General features: G+C 40.2%; 1 protein-coding gene across 1 annotated transcript; it reads right to left on the bottom strand.

Moving 5' to 3' along the window:
* Nucleotides 1-1,197: 1,197 nt before the first annotated feature.
* On the bottom strand, nt 1,198-6,153 carry LOC109221691. The gene is made up of 3 exons (XM_019386157.1): nt 6,060-6,153; nt 1,668-1,954; nt 1,198-1,617 (listed from the first exon to the last, which is right to left on the bottom strand). Exons 1-3 carry the CDS (start codon nt 6,151-6,153, stop codon nt 1,198-1,200), a joined length of 801 nt encoding a protein of 266 aa, XP_019241702.1.
* Between the last annotated feature and the right edge of the window lie 6,090 nt (nt 6,154-12,243).

Genomic DNA, 12,243 nt, shown 5'->3' with positions numbered 1-12,243 from the left:
TCGAAAGCCTCGACCTGGTCGGGGATGATTCTGATGCCCCGATCTGACACCATGAAGCCGAGAAACTTACCCGTGCCAACTCCGAAGGCATGTTTCTTTGGGTTGAGCTTCGTGTCGCATCGCCCCGAAACGTTGACTGTTTCCTACAAATGAATTAAAATAGTCCTCCGAGCACAGGGACTTAACCAGTCATATCATCAATATAAGCTTTCGTTATTTTACTTATTTATTCTTCGAGCGAAATCCCTGTCATATTTAAACGGGACCAAGCAATGCGATCCATATTATCAATAAGAAACTAAATGAGTTTTTTCCTGAGTTCGGGGGTTAATCCCATTCCCAGGTGTACCTTTCTCTTGAGCAGTTGACTTGGTAGCATCGAGCTTATCGGGAACAACGAAGGTTCCAGAAGCTGGGGAGTTCCCTTCTTCGCCTTCAGTTACCTATTATTCTGCATCCGTCGAGGCTTGGGGCTGTGATTGATACTTAGTCACCTGCTTACCTTCGGAGCACGACTTCTCCGAGGTCAAGGGTTCCGGTATCGGCACCACTTCCTCGATTGCAAATATCTCTTTTGCGGCATGCTGTTCTCCGTGGACTATTTTCACTCCTTCCTCTATCGGGAATTTCGTCATCTGATGGAGAGTCGAAGGCATTGCCCTTATGTTATATATCCTTGGTCTCCCGAGGAGTGTGTTATACCTCATGTCGCCTTCGATGACATGGAACCTGGTGTCTTATGTGGTCCCGGCTACGTTTACTAGCAAGATAATTTCTCCCTTTGTTGTTTCCTTGCCATATTGAAGCCATTCAGCACCCGGGATGCAGGTACAATTTGATCTTCCAGTCCAAGTTGTTTCACGACCCTCGATCTGATTATGTTCACTGAGCTACCTGGATCCACTAAAACACGTTTAACTTGAACTTTATTTAAAAGGATAGAGATTACCAGGGCGACTTTGTGAGGCTGGGATACGTCCTCTGCTTCCTCATCACAGATGATAGGGTGTCCTCGAGCACATAGCTCCGAGTCTGTTTCTCTTTTGTGATTGATACTTTGGTGCGCTTGAATATAGGACATTGAGCAACATCGACTCCGCCAATGATCATTTGGATTACATGCTATGGTTCTTCTTGCTCATTTTTCTTTGAGTCTCTCTCCCTGAAGTGATTCTTACCCCGATCACTTAGAATTTCTCAAAAGAGACCCTCGTTAAACAAGCGAGCTAGTTCTTCCCTTAGTTGTCTACAATCTTCTGTCCGATGACCATGTGTACCATGATACTTGCACATCAAGTTTGGGTTTCTTTGATAAGGGTCGGTCTGTATTGGCCTGGGCCACTCGGTGTCTTTAATTCCCCCAATAGCGGAGACAATTCTTAATGCATCGATGTTGAAGTTGTATTCTAATAATCGAGGAGCTTCTGCGGGGTTGGAGTGTTTGTCAAATCCGCTTTTGCTCATGAGTCCCCGAGAGTTTTGACTTTGATTGTTTCTTCGATCACTACGAAGAGTGTTGCGGCTCGGGCCGTTTCTCCTTCGATCGGCATATGGCTGATGCCGCTCTTTGTTGAATCTTGATCTCGATTTTTGTCCCTGGGGGACTTGGCTGCGAATCTGATAGGATAAACTGAACTCGAGGGGGCTCCCAACTGGTCGTCCTCGACCTTGATCTTTGACTGATAACGGTTGTGTACATCCAACCATGTCATAGCTGGATATTCAATCAAGTTCTGTTTCAACTGCCGAGAAGCGATCGAACTCCTTTCATTCAGACCTTGCATAAAGGCCTTTACTGCCCAGTCATCGAAGGCCGGAGGTAATTCTATTCTTTCCATGTGAAACCGGGACATGAAATCCCTTTGCATTTCGTCATTCCTTTGCATAATTTTGAAGACGTCCGATTTCCTCACTGCCACCTTTAGGGCCCCGGCTTGGGCTTTAACGAAGATATCTGCCAACATAGCGAATGAGTCAATAGAGTTAGGAGCTAAGTTGTGATATCAAATCATAGCTCCTTTTGAGAGTGTTTCCCCAAACTTTTTCAACAACACTGACTCGATTTCATCATCATTCAAGTCATTTCCTTTTATCCCACAGGTGTATGAAATAATATGTTCGTTAAGGTCCGTTGTTCCATTGTATTTTGGTATGTCAGGCATGCGAAACTTTTTGGGAATGGGCATCAGAGCGGCGCTCTGAGGGAATGGTTTTTGTATGAACTTTTTGGCATCTAGACCCTTCAAAACTGGAGGTGCCCCGGGTACCTGGTCTACACGGGAGTTATAAGCCTCAACCTTCTTATCATTGTCTTCAATTTTCTTTTCTCCAGACTCGATCCTCTTAGTGAGCTCTTCGAGCATTTTCAGAATCGTGGGGTCAGTCCCCGAGCCGTTTTCATTAAACCTTTCTGGTGTTTGTTTAGCACATCGATTGTTGTCATGTTCAGCTACGCTTGGGGTTTTATTTTGACTTTGGAGTTGAGCGATGGTGATTTGCTGAGCCTGCAGCATCTCTAATATTACTTGGACACTGACTCCCCCATCTCCTACTCCTGGCGTTCCTTGGTCCCCTGGTCGGGCTTCCCTGCGTGCATTCCCTACGGGGTCTGTGCCTACATCCGTGTTTAGAGCATTGTGCGAACTGATATCAACTGGTTCTATATACGACACTCCCTGAGGGTTTATGGGTGGTACACCGACCTCTATGCCGTAGTTTTCTCCAAGACCCTCACTGTCATGAACATGTGTGTTTTGTGTGCTATACATGTTCAAGCCTCAAAATCAAAAAATCTTGACAAGAAAAAGGTTAAAAACAACGTGTGTAACGAGAATCAGTAAAGAAATAATCACTATTATCTTTAGCCCCACAGTGGGCGCCAAACTGTTTACCTTGAAAATACGAGTAACAATTAAACTTGGTTTGTGGTTTTAAAGATATGTGATTTAGTTCAATACCAATTAATAAATAAGATATATGAAGTAGAAACGAAAGACAAAACTGAATCAAACCAATATTAGTCAACAACAGTGACCTCGAGAAGGTGACCTCGAGGTGGCTTAGGGCAGTTAGAACAATTAAGTAAGAGAATCATAATAAGAACAATTTAAGCTAAGGAACAATTCTGATGAACAACAGGCAAAATTTAGAGAGTATATTCTTTGCTCAGTAAAAAGATGGTCTTACAAATGCTTTGGGTCTCCCTTATATAATGGGGGGAACCCTAAATAAGAAATATTTTTATTTACAACAGTAAATATTCTTGGTACAGCTGTCTAACCGTCTAGAATGGAATTGTTCGATCCTACTATGTAATTTGCCCCATGATTTTGGGGACGTGGCAGGAATCTAGCTCGTTCCGGATAATATCATAACTTAATATCACAAATAAAATTCATAGGAAGTAATTCCGGATAATAAAGTTTCGATCTTTAATGAAAACTAAAAAGTCAACCCCGGGTCCGCACCTCAAAAATCAACAAAACTCTCCAAATCCGAACATCCACTCCGATACGAATCCAACCATACAGAAATTATCCAATTTCGATATCAAATCGGCCTTCAAATCCTCATGTTATATATTTTTAAAGTTATTACAAAAATCCCAATTTCTCCAATTCAAATTTTAATGATAAAAATTGGAATCATGAAATAAAATCAAATCCGGGTAAAGAACACTTACTCCAAACCAAAGCGTGAAAATCCCCTCCAAAATCGCCCAAATCCAAGGTCTCTAACTCTAAAAGTGATAAAATATTATAACCCTCGAAATAGAGTACTTATATATTCTACATAGATACAATACATCGCTATCGCCGAAACTCCCTCGCGATCACAAAGCATAAAACTCATCAGCTACTAAACGTTCTTTGCGAATGTGACATTTAGGTCGCGAACGCATTGGCCACTTACCCTGCAACATCGCATTCGCGGTCTCGAAGTCGCGAACGCGATGAATAAATCATCGATGCCCCTTCCAACTTCCCTTATACGGGATCACGTAAGCCTTCAATCGAAAATGAAGACAAATGTCCCCCAAGCTTCACGAACGCGGTCGCCATTACTGCGAAGAGCAGAAATGCAGCCTCCACAAAAATCTCTACGCGAACGTGGAGGTGCAGTCGCGAACGCGAATAAGAAGACACCAAATGACAGAACAATAGTCCAAAACATGAGAAAATGGCCCGTAGCCCATCCGAAACACACTCGAGGCCCACGAGACCCCGTACGAACTTACCTACAAGCTTCATAACATAATGCAGACCTGCTCGAGGCCTCAAATCACATCAAACAACATCAAAACTACGAATCGCACCTCAATTCAAGCCTAATGAACTAATGACCTTTTAACGTCTACAACTCGCGTCGAATCATATCAAATCAACACGGAATGACTTTAATTTTTGCATGCAAGTTCCAAATGATATAACAGAGCTATACTAACTCCTGGAAAACCCGACCCCGATATCGACAAAGTCAACTTCCGGTCAAACCTCTCAACCTTCCAAACCTTGAACTTTCCAACTTTTGCCAGAATCCATCAAATGTACCTAAGGACCTCAAAATCCAAATCCGACGCATTCCTAAGTCCAAAATTACCATATAAAGCTATTGGAATCATCAAAATACTTTCCCAGAGTTGACTACTCAAAAGTCAAACTCCGGTCAACTCTTACCACTTAAGATTCTAAAACAAGAATCATTCACCCAAATCAGTCTCGAATCATCGGAAGACCGAACCCGGCCACACAAGCAAGTCATAATACACAATACAAATGTACTTGAGACCATAAGCGCTCGAACGGGACACAAATTCTCAAAATGACCGGTTGGATCGTTATAGAAGGGGGCATTGTCTAGCGGTGTACGTGGGTGATCGAAATAATCTTAACGTATAAAGAAATTACAAAATATACTCGAAACATAGAATTAATTAACAATTTCTTAAACTTCCAATAGAAATAAAATAAGTGTCTTATAAAATTAGACAAAGAGAGTATAATATTACAACTAATACCTTTCATATATCCAGTTAGAGTATAAATTTTATATATTGCTTGTATTTATTTTTACAATCAGATCACATAGGAAACTAATTGTGATAGCTTTTAAAAAAAAAGCATATTGGTATTGTTTGAACAAAAAAGTATAAAACCCTCTTGTCGAACTAATTGTTAGAATTAAAGAAGGTAAATCTTAGCTAAACATAATTAATCCCAAATATAAATATGCAGGATAGAGAAAAAAAATGAAGAAGAAGAAGAACAATATTTCTTCGTACAATAATTATACATCAATCATATGTAATAAGCTTACATCTATAACTGATTCGTATCATGAACATGGGAGAAATAGAAAAAGAGTGAAGGAGATGTTCTTCCCTCAGAGGTTCTCTTGATTCTGGCCTCCCCCTTCCTTAGGGTTTAGCTACCCTATTATATTAGCAGTTTCAACATTTATCCAATGGTCTTTGACCAACGTACTTTCTCGATACCACGCCCTATTTCAATTGCTTGACCGCTACACTGGTTCCGCGACGTAAGCTTTCTTACGGTCTGGCCCCAACAATGGCTGAGGTGTCCTTTGCCATCTTGCCTTGTAGGCACGACTACGACTTGGTCGACCCCGTATCGTTCCTCTTAGGGATGATTAACCCATGGTTAGATTTTGACCCATACAGTTAGTCCCTCTGTCCGAAGGGGTTGCTTCTTGGCGAGCTCAACGGACGGACTTTGTTGATTTGTAAGTTAGGAGAAATCTGATCGTGGTGCGTCGAACGAGAACCTTAGGTTAAAGAAGCCGGTATGGCATTTTGATGGTACTATCGAACCGTTATGTCAGTTCGGAACTGAACCATCGTGTCTGTTTGCAGCGTCATGAATGCCCTTTATGCATTGTTGAGGCGCATGTTTCCTAGGCACCGTATCGTTTCCGTGCCTTATCAGTTTTTGATTGGAGGCTCTTGGGTTTCTCTCCAGGGACATTCATGTTCCTATAAATAGGGATAAAACACCATTCCACCACTATTTTTTCTGTTTCATCTAAACAGTTTTACAAACCTTTACCTTCTTCAACATTCCTAACTTCTGAGTTCATTCTCTCGTCAGTCAGAACTTGACGCCACCGTCTTCCCTCATACTTCCTCTTACTCATTTATTTTGATCAATCGAAACAAATGGCCGGCACTTCTTCCCGTGCTGATACACTTGCCAAAGTTCCAGTACCGGAAAATGATGCTCCTGCTCTCGGAGAAGTGGAGGTGGCGGAAGATGAGGGGGTTCCAACAGCGGCCGAAATATTGCCCCATCCGGGGAAGTTATGGATGTTACGCCCTGCAATATTACGATGATGTTACGCCTTGTAGTACTACATTATGATAATGTTACGCTCCGTAGTAATATATTACGATGATGTTACGCCCTACAGTAATGTACGTTGAATTTGTCGTATGATAATTGACATCAGTTCAAGGACAAGATTATTTGGAGATTACAAGTATTATGCTATTTCAAACAAGTGGCGAGTAAATTCGTCAAGGTGAGAGGGTAAGCAAGTCAAAGAAGATGAATTTTCGTCCAAGTTTGGCATGCTGGGATAAAATACGGGCCGAGCATTAATACCCGATATTTATGGACTAGTACCATACAAGGTACTAAATGACCATGATAGTAAGGTATATAAGGTATGTGAAAAGTGAGTATTATTTTAAGTAATTTGAGGTAATTCTTAAGTATGTGGATAATTGATTAATTATTGGTTAATGGAGAATTAGCAAATTAATTAAGGAATTAATTAATACATTGATTGGATAAGATTGACCACCCCAAACGTGGAAGCCCACAAAGTCATAACATATGACTATTAAATCAATATTCAAGGTGTCATTTTAAGGGAGTTTGGTGGCCAACTAAGCCACATAGTAGGGCCCACTCCTAAAGGTTAAGAAAACCTTTCAAATTCAATCTTTGAATCTCAAAAATGAAGATGAAGCTTCAGCAACTCTTTCAAAATTCAATCAACGTGACTTTGCTACAAAAGATCATACGAGACTACTGATTTTATAGCAACGGGGTTTTGCGATTCGAAGGGAGTACGGTGCAATCTTTCTCAAAGAATATCATACGGATTCTTCCCTACATCGATCCTCCGTTACGGATTATCGCAATCAACGGTGCTAAAGGTATTGTCAAGAAAATCGGTTCAGGTATGTTAATGCTATCCCTTATTTCTTTTGGCATGATCCATACGATGTAAATGAAACGTGCAAATGCACAACTTCCATAAATGACTCTGTTCATAGAAATGCTAGAGATGCTTATGTTCTTGATTCTCCATGTGTCATATTATTCCATCATCTGTTCTTGGGTCTCAGAAAAATACGTAAGTTTAAAAAGTTTACTTCATGATATTATTCAAAGGCATAATGGTCTTATGACACTCCAAGAGATTTTATTGACGTGCTTTTCATGCATTGCATTCATGTAAATTTACCCATGACCAGATGGCGTTATATACGTATATATATGAATGTATATATATGTATATGGGATATGGGAAAGGTTATGGCATTATATACGCACCACCACCTGATCAGCTAGTATACGTTGATGATTTTACCCACAGTGGTAAAGATGATACGAAGGGATGCCCTCAGAGGCTAATGATGTTATGGAACATATACCTATGCACGACATGACATTCATATGCATATGCATGATACTATAATTATTTCATGATTTATAAAGTTATTCAGACTTACAGGTGGAGTCATTTACTCTATATTTCCTCCATGTCTGTTATGTACTTATTTATGTGCCTTACATACTCAGTACATTATTCGTACTGACGTCCCTTTTTGCCTAGGGACGCTGCGTTTCATGCCCGCAGGTCCCGATAGACAGGTAGAGAGCCCTCCAAGTAGGCTATCAGCTCAGTGAAAGATGTTGGTGCACTCTATTTGCTTCGGAGTTGCTTGTTTGGTCAGTATGGTTTAGATGTGTATTGTTTGGTATGTCGGGACCTTATCCCGACCTTTACAAAAATTATGTATTCTTAGAGGCTTGTTGACAGATGTCATGTACGTAAAAGATTGTATGGCTTTGTCGGCCTATGTTCAGTACACGAGTGATTATATTGGTCTTATAGGCCCGTACTTCATATCTATAAGTTTGTATTCCCTCATGCTTTACTCCGTTTTATTTACCTATGATGGAATAATATGAAAAGTTATGTTACGTTGGTACTCGGTTGAGTAAGGTACCGGGTGCCCGTCGTGGCCCATCGGTTCGGGTCGTGACAAAAGTGGTATTAGAGCAGTTCTTTCCTAGGCAGTCTACAAGCCGTGTCTAGTAGAGTCTTGTATATGGGTGTGTCGTGCACCACACTTATAAGTAGGAGGCTACAGGGCATTTAAGATTTTTACTCTTTCTTCTTACTCTAGAACGTGTGGTTGAGCTAACTTTTAAGAATTCAAATTCCAAAATTCTATTTTATACGTAATAAGACGACACCTACATCCGTAAAGAAGGTTGGAAAGAGAGATTATGATGCCTACGATATGTGTGAGGTCTTTAGCAGATCATGGGTGCACTGAAAGGTCATGTAAGCTTCCTGATAAGAAGCCTTAAGGAAAGAAGGCCTATCCATCTTTATGGTGAAAGACAATGAGAGATTAAGAAGATAAATACAAATTTCAACAAGCAAAAGAAGCAAGATGAAGAAGGGTACGAGGCGCCCAGTTAATGAAGATTAACAGTGTTTATAATTTAGGCGGAGGAACATAAGCTTTTTGAGTTATATTTAACAGTAACAAAGGTATATACAATTGGTCACACACATTTCACACCTCATATCGTTCCTCTTAGGGATGATTAACCCGTGGTCAGATTTTGACCCTTATAGATATGATAGCCTAAAATAAGTATTGAAGTAAACCAATAAACCTTAACATCGTTACGCATTGCTGGCCAATAAATGTTTGAGGATAAGAGATGAAAAGTACGAGCAACTCCAGCATGTCCGCTTATCTTTTAATCATGAGAATCCTGAAGCAAAAGTTGTTTTAAGGAAGGATCACGTGGTATGACCAAACGACCTTTGAAAAAGAGCATTGCTTTGCAAAAAGAGTAGGCCGTGTAATTCGTCGGTCTGCTTTCTATGCCCTGCTGATGGCCAGCAACTCAGGATGAATTTTGTTTGCCTCTATCAACTCAGCGAGCCACTCAAACGAATGCTCAGATATAGCTTAAAATGTGCCAACCTCAGGTGGTCTAGACAGGGCATTCGCAGCCTTATTCTATTTTCCCGGTCGATAATTGATGGTGAAATCATACCCAACTAATTTTTCTAGCCACTTTTATTGTTCTGGGATCTGAGTTATCTGAGTTGTGAGGTTTTTGAGGGACTACTGGTTAGTGATTTTGTGAGGTTTTTGAGGGACTACTGGTCAGTGATTATTGTGAAATGTCGCCCTAATAGATATTGCCTCCATTTTGCCACAGTTTGCGTGATGGCATACATCTCTCGATGGTAAGTCAAGATTTTTGTATCTGATCACACCCAACTATATCTAATAAAAAGGACAATGCGGTCGTTGCAAATATAATCCGGTTTACAAGTCCGGAGTCGAATCCCACAGAGAACTAAGGTTTAGCTACAACTGTTCACTATCACCAAGAAGACAAGCTTGAACGATTCCTAACTTATAGATATTAAGATTCTTATGTTTAACTAATTAACTAACAAATTAAAATAGTAAATTAACAACTAACGATACTGAGGGTTAGAGAAAAGATTAAGGAGGTCTAGAGTTATGATTTCCCCAATTGTCGGAATCCTTCCCGCTATGTCTTCTATAATTTCGCCTAAGTATTCTCTACCGATCATGAGCACTCTTATTGCCGTAAATCTCTCCCGAGTAATTACGACAATTTACTAGACGCACTCTCCCGAGCTACGCTAGCTGGCTTTTAATACAGCTCACTTCAGATCGCACCCAAAGCTTCGTTATCCCTAATCCCGCCTTTAAACCCTCGGTTATTGATCCCTCATATACTTTGGGAGTGGTGTTGTTCAACAATTACCTAAATATGCACTCTCTCCCGAGTTATGCATACTAAATAGGCACAGCTAATTGAGAGCTCTTCAACCAACCACAATATAAACGTAGTTGAACAAATAGAGAAAAGTTATGGCTCAATTATATAAAAACATAACAAGAATTTATCCTACAAAAGGTTCTATCAAACTCTAGATAACAAATTAGCTATTCATAATAGTATGTAAAACTACAATACTAAAAGTCATAACCAACAATGAAAAATAGGAAGAGGAAGGAAAAAACTCGTAGAAGAATTCTCCGCCTTGCTCCCAATGTGTTCTTGCCTCCAAGGGTGTTGTCTAACCCTAAAGTAGTGTCTCTCCGCCTCCTTAGATCTAATTTGTGTCCAAAATATGTCCCCCTCTTGTTCTTGGCCGGCCTCCTTTGTTTAATATAGGGTTTAGGACTTAAAATCCCATGTTTGCACTTTAGTCCCTGAAATTTTCGCTTCCTGCCGCGGTTTTGCCGCGGTCGCGGTGGAACCGCGGCCAAACATGCCCTCTGATTCTTCAGTTGTCCGCGGCCATCTTCTACCACGGTTCTGCCGCGGTCGCGGCAAAACCGCGGTTTTTCACCCTGTTCCGTTTGGAATTTGAAAAAACGTAAAACATGAAAGTTGTAGCCCTTTGAGTTAGCTTTCCAGCCATATATTGTGGAGCCCAAATGGAGTTCTGAGCAAAACGTTATGTCTATTTTACTAGACAGTGCGCAATATGCTTCCTCAAGCCTTCGTTCGTACTTAATTATCAAATTTGACCCCCGAACACGATCCCGGCTTAATTCCTTGAGCTTTTACTCAGACTTCAAAGCTTCAAATCACTTAAATTCATTCCATAACATCTATATAGCTCGGAATCACTCCTACAAGGCATAAAGCACACAATTAGTGCAAAACACTAGCGATTAAAGCGCAAACTCAATTAAAGTGCAGTAAATTCGAGTGTAATAAACGACTAAAATATGAAATTATAGCCTATCATCAACACCCCACACTTAAACCATTGCTCGTCCTCGAGCAATTAAACTCCACTTTTTTTATAGACACGACCTTTTTAAACAATTCTCCTAACTCATCACACCAAGAGTATTTAAAATAGACTAAGCACAAAAGCGTAACATCTTCACCTCAAGATTTGACCCACAAGTACCACACGTTATTCACAACTCACCCACTTACTCTAATATAGAGGTGACTAACATTACCTTTTCTTCATGAATCAAGTGCCCTCACACAACAAAAGAGAGTAGTTCCACACAATAAAATTTAAGAACACTTAGGAACTCAAGATAGAAAGAATTCACTCACTCTCAGAAATAACATTCATATGCCACAAAAGATGCACCATAAGCTTGCCCGTAGTGTACTACTCCACTAATCGAGCTTATTCAATCTTGGATCAATTAGGACTTTATTTGGTTGTAATGTAGGCTACGGGACGGGTAGGATTCATTTAGATATAAGAGTGACTACACCTCCCTAAGCACTTTAATACATATACTTTAACATTCAAACCCCATACTTATGTCAAACCAAAACTCCACCTTCACATCGATGTATATTACCCCATTCTTCTTTAAGCACACTTACATCAACAGCCACCACTTATCAAAAAAAATTTTTTTTCACAAGAATCCAACTATTTTTTTTTCCAATTCAAGTAGCTCTTACTTTTTCAAAACAGTGCACCTTTCTCCTTATTTCATTAGTTCCACTCAAAAGCCAAACCAACCAACCCACACTTTAACTTTTACATAGTTCATAATAATTCACGTGCTCATGAGAGGTTACAATGGTTCAATAGATGGTTAATTCGAACAAATGGGTAAGGCTTGTAATGTGGTTGCCAAAGAAACAGGATTACAGGCTCAAAGGGGTTAAATACGATACATAATAATTAGGCGGGTAAAATATACATATCTGGCTCAACAGGAAAACGCCTATATCACTTCCAAGACTGCACAACACTACTATTTCGCTTTGCAAACACACGGGGCAAGTTCTAGGCATCAAATGCACTGCACATAATATCACAAAACCTTACACACACATGGCACATAACTCACTCAGGATTGGATTCATCAAGACACCCTAGTCAGAGCAGCTAAGCAAATTTAAGATCATACAATTTAAGGTACTTATACAA

Source organism: Nicotiana attenuata, unplaced genomic scaffold, assembly GCF_001879085.1.
Source record: "Nicotiana attenuata strain UT unplaced genomic scaffold, NIATTr2, whole genome shotgun sequence".
Taxonomy (NCBI): Eukaryota; Viridiplantae; Streptophyta; class Magnoliopsida; order Solanales; family Solanaceae; genus Nicotiana; species Nicotiana attenuata.
The sequence above is the reverse complement of the archived record's forward strand: the minus strand, read 5'-3'. Positions and strand labels throughout refer to the sequence as shown.

Coding starts and splice junctions, on each gene's coding strand:
- LOC109221691 (XM_019386157.1), bottom strand. CDS start 6,153: ATGAGTAAGAGGAAGTATGAGGGAAGACGGTGGCGTCAAGTTCTGACT. Junction 1,955..6,059: donor GAATGTTGAAGAAGGTAAAG/GTTTGTAAAACT, acceptor CTATGTTGGCAG/ATATCTTCGTTAAAGCCCAA. Junction 1,618..1,667: donor GTTATCAGTCAAAGATCAAG/GTCGAGGACGAC, acceptor TTATCCTATCAG/ATTCGCAGCCAAGTCCCCCA.